Source organism: Pavona decussata, unplaced genomic scaffold (genome assembly GCF_977016875.1).
Source record: "Pavona decussata unplaced genomic scaffold, jaPavDecu1.1 SCAFFOLD_64, whole genome shotgun sequence".
Lineage (NCBI taxonomy): Eukaryota > Metazoa > Cnidaria > Anthozoa > Scleractinia > Agariciidae > Pavona > Pavona decussata.
This window is the reverse complement of record NW_028145484.1, coordinates 22,097-38,049: the sequence shown is the minus strand read 5'-3', so window position 1 is coordinate 38,049 and position 15,953 is coordinate 22,097. Positions and strand designations below refer to the sequence as shown.

General features: G+C 38.0%; 3 protein-coding genes across 5 annotated transcripts; all 3 read right to left on the bottom strand.

The window, feature by feature from the left end:
* Positions 1 to 769: 769 nt before the first annotated feature.
* On the bottom strand, positions 770 to 2,549 carry LOC146478235 (uncharacterized). The gene is made up of 2 exons (XM_085111771.1): positions 2,392 to 2,549; positions 770 to 1,943 (listed from the first exon to the last, which is right to left on the bottom strand). The coding sequence occupies exons 1-2, from the start codon at positions 2,430 to 2,432 to the stop codon at positions 1,226 to 1,228; spliced, it is 759 nt and encodes a 252-aa protein (XP_084967897.1). The 5' UTR covers positions 2,433 to 2,549; the 3' UTR covers positions 770 to 1,225.
* Positions 770 to 13,013, bottom strand: LOC146478233 (heat shock protein beta-1-like). Of its 3 annotated transcripts, none has more exons than XR_014865083.1 (3): positions 12,855 to 13,013; positions 11,139 to 12,413; positions 770 to 965 (listed from the first exon to the last, which is right to left on the bottom strand). XR_014865083.1 is itself a non-coding variant. In XM_085111770.1 (2 exons), exons 1-2 carry the CDS (start codon positions 12,893 to 12,895, stop codon positions 11,696 to 11,698), a joined length of 759 nt encoding a protein of 252 aa, XP_084967896.1. In that variant the 5' UTR covers positions 12,896 to 13,013; the 3' UTR covers positions 10,953 to 11,695. The 3 variants fall into 3 exon arrangements, 1 of the variants encoding a protein (XP_084967896.1); XR_014865084.1 differs by lacking the exon at positions 770 to 965 and adding an exon at positions 5,929 to 6,173; XM_085111770.1 differs by lacking the exon at positions 770 to 965 and having other exon boundaries at positions 10,953 to 12,413.
* On the bottom strand, positions 9,243 to 10,258 carry LOC146478234 (uncharacterized). The gene has a single exon (XM_085111685.1). The coding sequence runs from the start codon at positions 10,256 to 10,258 to the stop codon at positions 9,347 to 9,349; it is 912 nt and encodes a 303-aa protein (XP_084967811.1). The 3' UTR covers positions 9,243 to 9,346.
* Positions 13,014 to 15,953: the final 2,940 nt, after the last annotated feature.

Genomic DNA, 15,953 nt, shown 5'->3' with positions numbered 1-15,953 from the left:
CCTAGCACTCTTTTTTCTTTTTTTTTTTTTTGACGCAGGGGAAACATTTTAATGGTGGCATTTTATGAATTTACTAGGCGATGGCAGCAATTGTTTTTAACAATATTTCTTAATTTTTCAGATAAATGTGGCTGACAACACTGTCGTGGCAGTTTTTTTTTCATCCTCTCTGAAAAAGTACACTTCAGTGGAATTGATTTTTAAAATTTTCCTCAATGTGTGCGATTTTTTTCAGGGGTCTTTGGGCAGTCCTTTCATCTGAGAGTTCACAAGAGGAAATGGTTGTGATTATGAATAAATGTTCGCTTCTTTATTTCAAAGTTGTACTCTCTGTTGCTCAGAGAAAATAGTGCGGGTGATTGCTTTCGTAGCATATTTGCAGAAGTTAGATCAAAGAGTAAATAGACAAGTTGTTTCAGTTGTGAGTCGATAAGCCCCTTGAGAAATTTTTTAAATGATGACTTCAGTCATCCTTTTAAAAAACACGTGCGATTATTTTTGAAATTTATAACATTATCGATCCCTTCGACATACGATTAAAAGAAATTAAATATGGGAGTTCAATGAAACTATAATTTCGATCAAAATAAGATATCCTTGAACAGAGAAAGATCTGTATTTGAACAATAAGTTGGTTTGTTCCGATGATCTCGCCTTCTAATTGTCCTGTCTATTCTTTTGTGTTGCAAAATAACAGGCTTGACCTCAATCCCCAAAGTTATACGTTTTCTTTTTTGTCAAAAGGTAACAAATTAAGTACAACAAGGACTGCTCTGGATTTTTAAAGTTTATTACAATAATTCATGTCATCATCATCATCATCATCATCAAAGTTCCTTACAATTCCTTAATGTAAAAATTCACAAAGCTCAGCTAAACTACTTTTTGTAATCAATTCAGTTTAATTTTGTATGGTTTTTATGATTTATGGCATTGAGCCTTACTCAATAGTCGTAGAAAATAACCTATGCCCCAGCTTTTCGTCTGGCTCGTTAAAATTTGTTTTTAAAGGGTAACTGTTTTAAGCAAACAGTAAAACTGAAAGTCTTATTAAAGTGTAAATTCAGCATTAAGGACCAAAAATGTTTATGAAAATCTTTAAATATTTATGAAAAAATGTTAAACTCGAATCAAAGTTAATCGGTCTTTAAACAACTGTGCCCTGGTTTCTACTCCTAGTTGTTTATAACGAAATAAAATGTAGACTTAAACATTTAGTCTCTTTCTAGTAGTCGTCTTCTTCCCCGTCATTTTTCGAGCGTGCCTGTCCTGCCTCGTCTTCAGGTTGGGGCTCATCAATCTCCGTGGCGATATCAATGCTTCTCTCGCTTTGTAAAAAAGCTGGGTCACGTGACACTTGTATTGTTAACAAGCCTTCTTTTGACAAGTGTGACTTCACTGAGTTAAGATCCGCGTCATCAGGTATCTTAAAGCGACGACTGTAATTACGAAGGAAACCGCCTTCCTCTGATCTTCGAATTCCAGTGATCGTCAGCTCTTGTCCACGACGTTGGATCTTGATCTCTTCGGGTTTGAATCCTATGAGGCCCAGCTGAGTTGCATATTGTGTATGATGTCGATCACATGTCGCTTTCCGTTTGACTCGCTTGATCCCTTGGAGTAACATCGCACCGCCATCTCGGCTAAAACGTGACGTCACAGAAGTCGGATCGACTCCCTGGGGAAGTTTGATGACTTTCTTGAACTCGCTGCTTTCAAAGCCATTTTCGTCCTCTGTTCGATGCTGGCCATGTAAGGTTATGTTTTCGCTATCAACATCAACAGAGACTTCTTCAGGCCTGTAATGATTCAATCGCAAGGCAGCAATCTTGATTGGACCATGTTGTCTGCCTGCTTCTTGCTCATGCGCTAAAGCGATCTCTCTCCACAGATCGTTAATAAAACCACAGACCGGGGCAACTTGATCGTAGAAACTGTGGTAGCTGAAAGCAAAATGAAAGGGAAGGAAATTAGATCTAGTTCGAAACTTGGCTAGCTGAAAATATTCTTTCTGAAAGCGTACGAAAAAATAGCTACATGTCTTCAAGTAACGTTAGGCCTAGATTCTAAAGTGAATAACTGAAACGAGACACTGTACAATCTTTGATAAATGAAAACCAACTGAAATGGAACTTTATAAAGCGATATGCTAACGAGCACTTTCCCAGTAAAAATAAGCTGAGATAAATCGAGATGAAAACACTAAAAACATGAAGTTCAGCTATAACAAGATTTTCACAATATATACGTTTTCGATTGAAACCTAATAAAGGCAAAGTTACCAACATTGTCTTCTGATGCGTGATTTTAACCATAACATAAACTTATATTTCCCATATTTTAATTAATATTAGTAAATAGAAATGAGGAAATATCTCTTTCAAAACTCACCTGTATGGCTGAATCGGTGGGAGTCTGACGCCAAGTGCCATGTCTTCTTGAGTCTTCTTGAGTTTTGTTGTAGTTTCCTCTTCTTACAAATCTTGATTCTTCTGAGAAGTTTTTTTGAACTGTTTGAACAACGCTCAGCGTGAAACTACTTTTATAGTAGACGATATCTTTCTAGAACAGTCGATCGCTACTAAAATTAAACCCTTTGTCAGCGCTCCGTAAGGATAACTGGTAACTGATTCATGCTGACAAAATGTTGTGAAGCAAAAATAGTATCGAAGAAATTTTTGGAAAAGTTTTCCATCATTCGCCCAAAATTGTAAAATCAGAAGTTTTATCTAACGCGAAAGAGATGATGGGAGACTCTGACGTCATTTCCAAAATAACAACAACTAAAGTGATGGCGACAAATTGGCGGACATGCGAAGAATATGTTCTGAGGCGATTTACACTCCAAAATATTCCATTTTAGTATAAATCTACTAGTGTTCTATCACGAATGCCGTTCTCTGATTGGCTACGCTACTCGCTATCTATTGTGTGATAGATAGTGAGTAGCGGTTTTTAACAAAATGGCGGCTGCTTCGTCGCGTTTTCGAAGTGTCTGGGATGAGGATATAGATAATTTACTTGTTTAGTTTTGAACGACTAGTAGATTTATACTAAAACAATTAGATTATTCGCTGCGCCCACGCGATAGAAATCTCGAGCTCATAATCTAGCTCATAATCTAATTGTTAAATAACAAATAGAACAAGACGGAATTGATAGCAGTGATGCCTTGGTTCTTTTCTTGGGCGGACTTCATAAAGAAACTGAGAGCCTGCAGATATTTATTACAGCATCATTCGCTAAAAAATGTAAAATCAGCAGTTTTATCTATCGTGAAAGGGCTGAAGGGAGAATCTGATGTCATTTCCAAAACAAGAACAAAGTGATGGGGACAAAATGGCGGACATGCGAAGAATATGTTCTGTGGCGAGATCCACGCCAAAATATCCCATTACATTACATAGAACAAGACGGAATTGATAGCAGGAATGCATTGGTTCTTCCCTTTGTCGGACTCCATAAAGAAAAAGGCCTGCAGGTATTTATTACAGCATCATCTTAGCTATTTTCTGCAGAGGAAAAGCTGAGTGACGTTAGATCAGTTGACTGTCGACCTTTACAATGGAACTGGACGAGTGGACAAAGTCCCCATCGATGTTTGGGTAAGTTGAGTTAGTTCAGAGGGCATTATTTTGTTCAAATTTATTTCTCTTTCGTCTAACGTGTCATGGGCTAAACAAATGTTGGATAACTTTCCCAATTTACCAATAATTTCAGTTTTGCAGGAATAAACAACAAATAGGTTTCCTTACTACGTCATTATACTGTAAATGGCGATTCCAAATCAGCTGAATGGTAATTATGGAAATAATAATTAATATGTTTGCAGAATTTGTGGCTATTATTTTGGCCCTAGACCGGCAACCTTGGCTCTAGCCAACCGTGGGGAAATACTTTTATGGTGGCATTTTATGAATTTACTAGGCGCAGGCAGCAATTGTTTCAACAATGTCTCTTAATTTTTCAGATAAGTAAATTATGATCATCCGGGTAAGTGAAGTCCTGGGAAGGACTGTTTGAGGTGACTTTGACTGACGTTTCGACAACCAACCAGAGTCGAGTGAAGTGAATTGTGGAACGTCAGTAGGTGGTATATACGTCTCTGGTTGTTAACCTGATTGGTCAACGAAGTCGAGATGTTATTGGTCGTTTGTCAGTAAGCCGTGATGTTATTGGTTGTGAAGACTGTAAAAAGTGATTGGTGCGTTTCGATCCGTCTTAGTTGCAACACTGTGGTGGCAGTTTTTTTTTTATCTGCTCTCAAAGAGTACACTTCAGTGGAATTGATTAGTGAAATTTTTTCAATGTGTGCGATTTTTTTTTCAGCGTTCTTTGGGCCGAGTCCACACGGATTTGTTTCCTTCAATCATTGCTGTTCATATATACGTGACGATGCGTGTTTCAAAAGTTTTTTATTTTGATAAGTTTTTCACTCTAAATATGTTTTCAAGAGTTTACGTTTCGTGGATTGAATGAAACGGAATAAAAAGTTAATGCCGCATAGAACGTTTAAGCTTGAACGGGGTTTAAAGATGTTAGAGACTTTTGGAATTACGTTAACGGCAAACGGTTGAAATCATGGACCACGTGGTGTTGTTACATTACACTTGCCGCTCTGCAGTTTTCAGTTTCTGAGAAAAAATTAGAAGCTTTTCGTTAGGATCAAAGGCCAGAATTATTTTGCACTATTCTCATCTATGTATCCATATATTTTTTTCTTTGAAAACATAAATGCGAGTCTCACGTTTCCCGTAAACGCGATTCTAAGGCCCGGTTCAGACGCCGTACTTCAAATGAGCCGAATCGAATTCGAATTTAGACCGATCCAAATTATTAATCCCGGCTGAACTGATTCAGACGCCGAAATGAATTCAGTTGAAATTAATACACTGAAGCATATTATGACTAAAGAACATTGTAGATTTATAATAATTTCTGCATTTGATTTGGCCCATGGCGGTTACGGCTACGGAGTCTGAATCACAGCCAGTCCACAGTCGTTATTCCAGGCTAATCCAGGCGGGAAAAACGACTGAGCCGATCGGCTGTTCTGAATTGATTCAGACGCCGTATTTCACACGAACGTAATTCGTTGAATTCGACTCGGCTCATGTTAAGTACGGCGTCTGAACCAGGCGTAAATCTCTCTATTATAATGGTCCTTTATCTTGATTGATTTGATCTGAGTATCATAAAACCTTCTCCAGTCATTTTATGGTTCTGAAACTAGTGGTTCTAAAATTAATTAGTGGTTGGTATTGTCTGTCCTTTTCAATGCTGTTAATAAGAAAACACTGTGGAGCGGATTTTTATACGACGTCTCTAACGTAGGCCGTTTCAGAATGGTGACTCCTTCTGTTACTGCGTATACGTTCCGCGCATCTGGAGATGGTCCAAGAGGCTGTGCCCACTTACTCTGTTTATGCCGGTGGAATCCAAAGCGAAAAGTGGGGGGTAACCATACATTTTCAGAGATAATTGAACTTCAATGGAAGGAAAATGCCATTCACTGTGTGATGTATTTAAAGCTTAAAGTTTTAGAGTGTCCGGTCGCTTGATTTTCTCTGAAAAATGCTTGGTTTTCTTCCCTTTTTATTTTCAATTCAAATCGCCGTTTGCTAAGATCCGCTTCTCCTGTATAGTCATAAACTGCGCAAAAATACCTCCATATTACCGTAATTTCATCTGACAGCCAGTTCACAAGAGGAAATGGTTGTGATTTTGAATAAATGTGCGCTTCTTTATTTGAAAGTTGAACGCTCTGGTTAAATGTGGCAGTTCAATAAAACCTATCATTTCGATCAAATTAAGATAACATTGTCCGAACAAAGATCTGTATTTGCACAATAAGTTGGTTTGTTCCGATGATCTCGGCTTCTAATTGTCCTTTCTATTCTTTTGTGATTCGAAATAACAGGCGTGACCTCATCCCCCAAAATTATACGTTTTCTTTTTTGTCAAAAGGTGACAAATTAAGTACAACAAGGATTGCTCTGGATTTTTAAAGTTTATTACAATAATTCATGTCATCATTGAATAAAAGTTACAATTCCTTACTGTAAAAATTCACAAAGCTCAGCTAAGCTAAATTTGTAATCAATTCAGTTTAATTTTGTATGTTTTTTATAATTGATGGCCTTAAGCTTTACTCAATAGTCGTAGAAAATAACCTATAGTAAAGAGACGGCCAACCGTATCAGCTCTTGTCCACGACGTTGGATCTTGACGTCTTCGGGTTTGAATCCACTGAGATCCAACTGAACTGCATATTTTCTATGATATCGATCACCTCGCTTGATCCCTTCGAGAAACGGCGCACCGCCATCTGCGCTAACACGTGACGTCACAGAAGTCGGATCGACTCCCTGAGGAAGTTTGATGACTTTCTTGAACTCGCTGCTTTCAAACCCATTTTTGTCCTCTGATCGATGCTGGCCATGCAAGGTTATGTTTTCGCTATCAAATTTAAGGAGTCTGCACTGTTTTACTACACGGCACCTCCACACCATCCGTACTCTCAGTAGTTTTATCCATCATTATGTCCATAAAGAAATGATGTAATATTGTTTCTCTTAATTAATTATATATTTTGTCCTTTTATATTTTAATTCTTGATTCTGCTTCTTGCTCATGCACTAAGGCGATGTCTCTCCTGACAGATCGTGGATAAAGCGACAGACCGGGGCAACTTGATCGTAGTAACTGCGGTACCAGAAAGCAAAATGAAAGCGAAGGAAATCAGTAGTTCTAGTTCGAAACTTGGCTAGCTGCAAATATTCTTTCTGAAAGCGTACGAAAAAATAGCTACACGTATTCAAGTAACTTTAAGCCTAGATTCTAAAGTGAATAACTGAAACGAGACACCCTGCGATCTTTTATAAAAATCAACTGAATTGGAACTTTATAACGCGATTTGCTAACGAACACTTTCTCAGTAAAAATAATTAAGCTGAGATAAATCGAGATGAAAACAATAAAAACATGAAAGTTGTAACAAGATTTCCACGATATATACGATTTTCATTGAAACCTATCAAAGGTTAAGGCAAAGTTACTAATATTGTCTTCCGATGGGCGATTTTAACTGTACAGAGGAACTGATATTTCCAATATTTTAATTAATATTAGTAAATAGAAATGAGAAAATAACTCTTTGAAACTCACCTGTATGGCTGATAGGTTGGGAATCTGACACCAAATGCCATGTCTTCTTGAGTCTTCTTGAGTTTTGTTGTAGTTTCCTCTTCTTGCAAATCTTGATTCTTCTGAGAAGTTTGTGAACTGTTTGAACATTGTTCAGCCAGAAACTACTTATATAGTGGACGATTTCTTTCTAGAACAGTCGATCTCTACTAAAATTAAACCCTTTGTCAGCGCTCCGTAAGGATGACTGGTAACTGATTGATCCTAACAAAATGTGATGAGGCAAAAACAATATTTTTGTGTCATGTTCCAGCAAAATCGAGAAATTTTTGGAAAGATTTTCCATCATTCGCCAAAAATTGTAAAATCAGCAGCGTACAGACGTGAATTTAGCTGGCTTTACGTACGTAAATAGAATAAGAAACGATTTATTAGCCGCGTGCGTAAACGTAAAAAGTTGAACAGCACTCAACATGTCATGAGCTAAACGATTGCTAAGTAACTTTCCAAATTTACCAATAATTTCAGTTTTGCACGAATACATGTAAACAACAAATAGTTTTCCTTACTACGTCATTATACTGTAAATGACTACGTCATTATACTGTAAATGGCGATTCCGAATCAGCTGAATGATAATTATATAACTATGTTTGCAGAATTTGTGGCTATTATTTTGGCTCTAGACAACCTTGGGGAAACACTTTTATGGTGGCATTTTATGAATTTACTAGTTGCAGGTAGCAATTGTTTCAACAATGTTTCTTCTGTTTTTCCTCTGTTTGAGGTGACTTTGACTGACGTTTCGACAACCTGAGCGGAAGTCATCTTCAGAGTCAAGTGAATTGTGGAACGTCAGTAGGTGGTATATACGTCTCTGGTTGGTAACCTGATTGGTCAACACAGTGGAGATGTTATTGGTCGTTTGTCAGTAAGCCGTGATATTTTTGGCTGTGAAAACTGTAAAAAGTGATTGGTGCGTTTCGATCCGTCTTTTTGCCACACTGTGGTGGCAGTTTTTTTTATCCACTCTCAAGGAGTACACTTCAGCGGAATTGAATTTTAAAATTTTTCTCAACGTGTGCGATTTTTTTCAGAGGAATTTGGGCCGAGCCCACACTGATTTGTTGTTTTCAAATGTTCAGCTTCAAAAATTAAGTTTCCATCAATCTTTGCTGTGCATAAATACGTGATGATGCGTTTTTCAAAAAAAGTTTTTATTTTGATAAGTTTTTCACTCTGAATATCCTTTCAAGAGTTCACGTTTCGCGGATCGACAGAAGTGACCACGTGACCATGTTTACCCTACATTATTTACCGCTCCCTGTTTTCACTCTCTCAGAAAAAAATGATCCAGTAGCTTATTAGTTAAGGCTAGAATTTTTTTGCACTAATCTCATCTATGTATTAATTATCGTTTTTGAAAACATAAACGAGAATCTTGCGTTTGCCTTTTGCCGTAAAGGCGATTCTAAATCTCTATAATTAATGGTCCCGCTTATTTTAGCTTGATTGATTAGTGAGTATAAAACCTCCTCCAGTCGTTTTCAGTTCTTTAACTAGTAGCTCTCAAATTATTGGGTTTGTATCGTCTATTCCTTTTAATGCAGTGAACAAGAAAGCACTGAGGAGGGGATTTTCATACGACGTCTCTAACTGGGGCCGTTTCAGTATTGTGACTTCTTCCGTTACTGTACATACGTTCCGCACATCTGAAGATGGCGACGAAAATGGGGGTCAAAGCCTACTTACTCTGTTTATGACGGTGGAATCCAAAACGAAAAGTGGGGGTAACCACACATTTTACAGAGATAATGGAACATCAATGGAAGGAAAATGCCATTCACTGTTATGTATTTTAAATTAAAGCTTAAATTTTTAGAGTTTCCGGTCGCTTGATTTTCTCTTAAAAATGCTTGGTTTTCCCCTATTTTCATTTTCGATTCAAATAACCCTTCCTAAGATCTGATTTTCCCGTATTATAGTAAGCACCGTGCTTAAGACAATCAAAAGCTGCTGTATCGCCTGTAGTGGGCATTACAAGTAGAAATATATTTGTGGCTATAAACGGCCTTCTTAACACTCGGTCTGGCCACAGTAGACAAAGTTTAACTGGCTAGAGAAGGTTGACTTTAGTTGAAATAAACGTCGTTGAGTTTCTTCTGGTCGAGTTATTAATACTTGCCATAAATAGTAACGTTCAGTTCGCAGTCGAAGGGGAAACTTGGTTGTTAAATGGTGTACGCCATGAAGCCAAAATAGCTTGCTTGATATCTCTCTTGAATAAGGCATAAGCTATCGTGTTAAGCGCCGAGTTTGTAACCAGTAAGATATGTTGGACGGACCACACGACCCCGGAAATCGAGGAAAACCCGAAAATGTCACAAACGCTGGTATACACATCGACTGAATAACAAATAATAAACAATGCCACCTCGCTCACCACGACGCTAACATTGTAATTTTTCCGCCTATCGTTCCGAAAATGGACTCTTATTGATGGAGATTTGAGTTCGAAAGTCGAATCTTTAATTCTTCTTCGTTTGGCGCACCGGTTTTTCCTGACAATATAAACTATGTGAAATGCAAAGAAAGGAAGCAAAACGCTAGGAGCAACCTCGAAGGTGAACATAAATATCGGGACAAGATATTTCAGAGCCGTCCCTTTGTTGTGCAGGTATATCGGCGTGAATATGAACACGCGAGTTATCATCGGTATTACCCAAGCCGTAAAAACCCAGCGCGCGATACGGGTCGGTGTCATGGCCCTCTTGTGCTTGAGTGGCGACGTGAGAGAGATATAACGATCTATGGTCATAATAAAAAGGTTAGTTACCGACGAGTAGAGAAATAACCACTGTATCGCCTGCCTGGTAACCAACCAGTCGTTAGTGGTAAAAGAATCCATATTCCAGCACGTGTGAAAAAGCGGGATGTAAGTCAAACTTACTAAAAGGTCAGCTGTGGCCAGCGAAAGAATAAACCAGTTGGTCTTTCTTTGAAGATGCTGTTTTGTAGCTATCAGGTAAATAACGCCAGCATTTCCAGACACACCAAATATTGTGATAAGCCAAGCAATAACCCAAAACCATGGTTCTATTTTCTCAGCCATGAAAGTGCAAAATCCAATGTTCAGTGATTTGAAGGCGAACACAAACTAGTGTACTTTTGATGTACCCGCCGAGTAAATTACTCGTGACGTGGGTAATTTATTTGAATATATGCAATAGTTACTTTTCATTTCCTATGGCCTGTCTTTGTTGTGTTAAATGTTATTAATATTGTTATATTACGTTTGTTTTATTTGCCTATGTGCCTTTCATCTGACAGTTTATAAGAACCTAAATATTTGTGATTGTGAATAAATGTTCGCTTCTTTATTCCAAACTTGTACACTCTGTTGCTCAGCTAATTAGGTCCAAGTAAATTTCCTTACACGGGAAAATAGTGCGGGTGATTGCTTTCGTAGCATATTTGCAGAAGTTAGATCAAAGACTTCAGTCACCCTTTTGAAAAGCATGTGCGATTATTTTTGAAATTTATATACATTGTCGATCCCTTCGACATATGATTAAAAGAAATTAAATATGGAAGTTCAATGAAAACTATCATTTCGATCATAATAAGATATCCTTGTCCAAGCAAAGATCTGTATTTGAACAATAAGTTGGTTTGTTCCGATGATCTCGCCTTCTAATTGCCCTGTCTATTCTTTTGTGTTGCAAAACAACAGGCGTGAACTGATCCCCAAAATGGGTTTTCTTTTTTTGTCAAAAGGTAACAAATTAAACACAACAAAGGATTGCTCGGGATTTTTAAAAGTTTATTGCAATAATTCATGTCGACATCATCAAAATTACAATACCTTATTGTAAAAATTCACAAATGAGCTCAGCTAAACTAGTTTTTGTAATCAAAAAAGTTTAATTTTGTATGGTTTTTATAATTCAGTTGATGGTCTTAAACCTTACTAAATAGTCGTAGAAAATAACCTATATTAAAGAGACAGCTAACCGTATCATTAAATATTTAACAGATGCATGCACTAATCTTCAGTTCCTACGTATTTCATTAACTAAAGAAACCTGTTAAATACGATCAGCTATAAAAAACAAACTCCTTCACGTTATGGGACCATTTTTCTTGCTAAAATTAATTACTTAAATCACATATTGCGTTTGCATTCACTGCACAATTTCTTGAATCTGTTGATCAGTAATATCTGAAATCATAAAATATTGTGATCCTCGGCCAGGTGGTTCAAAAGCCGATTAACAGTAATCCCCGATTAGATGCTAACCCAGCCTCTTGTCTCGCTCGTTAAAAATGTTCTTTAAAGGGTAACTGTTTTAAGGAAACAGTAAAACTGAAAGTCTTGTTAAAGTGTAAATTACATTATGGACCAAAAATGTTGAAAATCTTTAAATATTTATGAAAATATATTAAACTCGAATCAAAGTTAATCGGTCTTTGAACATCTGTGCCCTGGTTTCTACTCCCTAGCTGTTTATAACGAAATAAAATGTAGACTTAAACATTTAGTCTCTTTCTAGTAGTCGTCTTCTTCCCCGCCATTTTCCGAGCGTGCCTGTCCTGCCTCGTCTTCAGGTTGGGGCTCATCAACCTCCGTGGTGACATCAATGCTTCTCTCGCTTTGTAAAAAAGCTGGATCACGTGACACTTTAATTGTCAACAAGCCTTCTTTTGACAAGTGTGACGTCACTGAGTTAAGATCCGCGTCATCGGGTATCTTGACGCGACGACTGTAATTACGAAGGAAACCGCCTTCCTCTGATCTTCGAATTCCAGTGATCGTCAGCTCTTGTCCACGACGTTGGATCTTGATCTCTTCGGGTTTGAATCCTCTGAGATCCAGCTGAGTTGCATATTTTGTATGATGTCGATCACATGTCGCTCTCCGTTCAACTCGCCTGATCCCTTGGAGTAACAGCGCACTGCCATCTCGGCTAAAACGTGGCGTCACAGAAGTGGGATCGACTCCCTGGGGAAGTTTGATGACTTTCTTGAACTCGCTGCTTTCAAAGCCATTTTCGTCCTCTGTTCGATGCTGGCCATGTAAGGTTATGTTTTCGCTATCAACAGTAACAGAGATTTCTTCAGGCCTGTACTGATTCAATCGCAAGGCGGCAATCTTGATTGGACCATGTTGTCTGCCTGCTTCTTGCTCATGCGCTAAAGCGATCTCTCTCCACAGATCGTTGAAAAAACCACAGACCGGGGCAACTTGATCGTAGAAACTGCGGTAGCTGAAAGCAAAATGAAAGGGAAGGAAATTAGTTCTAGTTCGAAACTTGGCTAGCTTCAAATATTCTTTCTGAAAGCGTACGAAAAAATAACAAAAATAATAAAAAGTAACGTTAGGCCTAGATTCTAAAGTGAATAATTGAAACGAGACACCGTGCAATCTTTTATAAAAATCAACTGAAATGGAACTTTATAAAGCGATGTGCTAACGAACACTTTCTCAGTAAAAATAAGCTGAGATAAATCAAGATGAAAACACTAAAAACATGAAATGTGTAACAAGATTTTCACAATATATGCGTTTTTGATTGAAACGTAATAAAGGTAAAGTTATCAACATTGTCTTCTGATGCGTGATTTTAACCTTAACAGGAACTTATATTTTCTATATTTTAATTAATATTAGTAAATAGAAATGAGAAAATATCTCTTTCAAAACTCACCTGTATGGCTGAATCGGTGGGAGTCTGACACCAAGTGCCATGTCTTCTTGAGTCTTCTTGAGTTTTGTTGTAGTTTCCTCTTCTTACAAATCTTGATTCTTCTGAGAAGTTTGTGAACTGTTTGAACAACGCTCAGCGAGAAACTACTTTTATAGTGGATGATTTCTTTCTAGAACAGTCGATCGCTACTAAAATTAAACTCTTTGTCAGTGCTCCGTAAGGATGACCCGTAACTGATTGATCCTGACAAAATGTGATGAGGTAAAAATATTATTTTTGTGTCATGTTCCAGCAAAATGGAAAAATTTATGGAAACGTTTTCCATCATTCGCCAAAAATTGTAAAATCAGCAGTTTATCTATCGAAAAGGGCTGAATGGAGAATCTGATGTCATTTCCAAAACAACAACAAAGTGATGGGGACAAAATGGCGGACAAGCGAAAAATATATTCTGTGGCGATTTACACGGCAAAATATCCCATTATAACAAATAGAACAAGACGGAATTGATAGCAGTGATGCCTTGGTTCTTTCCTTGGTCAGACTTCATAAAGAAAAGGGCCTGCAGATATTTATTACAGCATTATCTCGGCCATTTTCTGCAGGAAAAGCTGACGTTAGATCAGTTGACTGTCGACCTTTATAATGGAACTGGACGAGTGCACAAAGTCAGTCCCTATCAATATTTGGGTAAGTTGAGTTTGGTCAGAGCGCAAACGAAGAAAAGGATAGTGGTTTGACACTTTTTTCGCTGTAAGATATAGAGAAAAACATGTTATAATAAATCTTTCACCACAACCTTTAGGGATTCTTATAGGTGGAATTTTTCTTTGGCAGTATTTTGTTCAAATGTATTTCTGTTTGTCATTGCTACCTTGGCTAACATGTCACGGGCTAAACGATTGCTGGGTAACTTTCCCAATTTACCAATAATTTCAGTTTTGCACGAATAAACAACAAATAGTTTTCCTTACTACGTCATTATACTGTAAATGGCGATTCCGAATCAGCTGAATGATAATTGTATAACTAGTTGTTATCAAAGATTAAAGTGCGTCGCCTAAGTCCTTTAGGCAGTTAGGTGGGTTTCATAAATAATGCCAAGGTTACGGGAACATGTAAGTATAGTTCAAAACAATAGGTTATTGTTTGCGAACAATCGTTAACATTTGTGTTTTTTTTAAAACGCTTTATGAACCAGTCCCAGATGTTTACAGGGCATCCTATCAAGGGTACCGCGGGGGTATGTTTAATGAGACCAAATCAGACCTTGGTGATTCCTCGCGAAACGAGGTTAATAAATTTGTCGGGCCGATCCGAAGGCCGGACCGAAGCTTTAAGCCGCACGAATTCGAGCGAAAAATATATTTATATAATACATTTCTTTGAAGGTGCCTGCAATGTTGCCTGGTAACAGTGAAATACAAAGTTTGAATGACGTCAGACAAAGGGAAGGTTGCTAGGCAACAACAGGTTGGAAGACAGACCGACGTCAGACGTAGTTTGTTGAAGCAAAATTTGCATACCGTATTTTCTTGATTAAACGCCGGACCCCGATTAAACGCCGGGTCAAAACTGCCCATTTTTAAATAAACGCCGGGTGCGTTTAATCTGGGCCCCGGTGTTTGTTCGGGGTCCCGGCGTGTATTAGCATGTAATTAAAACTTAAATAATCAGTTTGCACACACTGGCTGACACTAACGTGGGGGACGTTGGCGACATTACCGTTTATAAACTGAAAACTTTGTACTCATATCATTTACTTGCTCCTACATCATTCATATATTGTTTATGTGCTGTTTGTTAGTGATACAAATCTTGATTGCAACATGGTACACGTGCCGTATGTACGGTACCATAATACTGTAACTTCGGGTAATCCAGGGGAAAATTGTCCAGCACTGACAAACTGCCCCTAGGTTTCCGAGGATCGGTAATAATAAGTTAACGGGGAAAAAAGGCTGAAAATCGCATTTCATTAATCAACGCGGGACCCCGATTAAACGCCGACCTCGAAAAAACGCCGGGTCAAAACTGCCGAATTTTAAATAAACCCCGGGGGCGTTTAATTGAGAAATTACGGTACATTGGGAAAGTTTTGGTTTCAGTGCCGGATCAAATCTCAACTGCCATGTTCATCAATATTCACTGGATGAAAATATGTCTGCCAAATGTTTTCCCTTTCTGCCAGAAATCTTTTTTGTGAAATATTGCATTGAAGTAATTACACATTTTTTCGCCATGATAACATAGATTTTTCCGTATAAAATCAATTCATGGAACAGGACAGCGCTGCACTCCCGTTGTACATTTTCTCGTGAGCGGAAGTCATCTTCAGAGTCAAGTGAATTGTGGAACGTCAGTAGGTGGTACATACGCCTCTGGTTGTTAACCAGCTGATTGGTCAACGAATTCGAGATGTTATCGGTCATTTGTCAGTAAGCCGTTATGTTATTGGCTGTGAAGACTGTAAAAAGTGATTGATGCGTTTCGATCCATCTTTTTGCCACACTTTCCTGGCAGGTTTTTTTAATCTGCTCTCAAGGAGTACACTTCAGCGGAATTGTTTTTTAAAATTTTCCTTAATGTGTGCGATTTTTTTTCAGGGGTCTCTGAGGCCGTTTCAGAATGGTGACTCCTTCTGTTACTGCGCATGCGTTCCGAACATTTGAAGATGGTCCAAGAGGTGGTGCCCACTTACTATATTTATGACGGTGGAATCCTAAACTACAACTGGGTGTAACCACACATGTTTCAGAGATAATTGAACTTCAATGTGAGGAAAATGCTATTCACTGTTCTGTTTTTAAAATAAAGCTTAATTATCAATTTTTTGAGTGTCCGGTCGCTTGATTTTCTCTGAAAAATGCTTGGCCTCCCCCTATTTTAATTTTCGATTCAAATAGCCCTTGCTAAGATCTGATTTTCCCGCATAGTCATAAACTGCGGAAAAATACCCCCGTATTATAGTAAGCACCGTGCTTAAGACAATCAAAAGCTGCTGTATCGTCTGAAGGTGAGCCATTACAAGTAGAAATACATTTGTGGCTATTAACGGCCTTCTTGACACTTTTTAACTGGCTAGAGAGGGCTGAATTT

Coding starts and splice junctions, on each gene's coding strand:
- LOC146478235 (XM_085111771.1), bottom strand. CDS start 2,432: ATGGCACTTGGCGTCAGACTCCCACCGATTCAGCCATACAG. Junction 1,944..2,391: donor CCACCGATTCAGCCATACAG/GTGAGTTTTGAA, acceptor TTTTGCTTTCAG/CTACCACAGTTTCTACGATC.
- LOC146478234 (XM_085111685.1), bottom strand. CDS start 10,258: ATGGCTGAGAAAATAGAACCATGGTTTTGGGTTATTGCTTGGCTTATC.
- LOC146478233 (XM_085111770.1), bottom strand. CDS start 12,895: ATGGCACTTGGTGTCAGACTCCCACCGATTCAGCCATACAG. Junction 12,414..12,854: donor CCACCGATTCAGCCATACAG/GTGAGTTTTGAA, acceptor TTTTGCTTTCAG/CTACCGCAGTTTCTACGATC.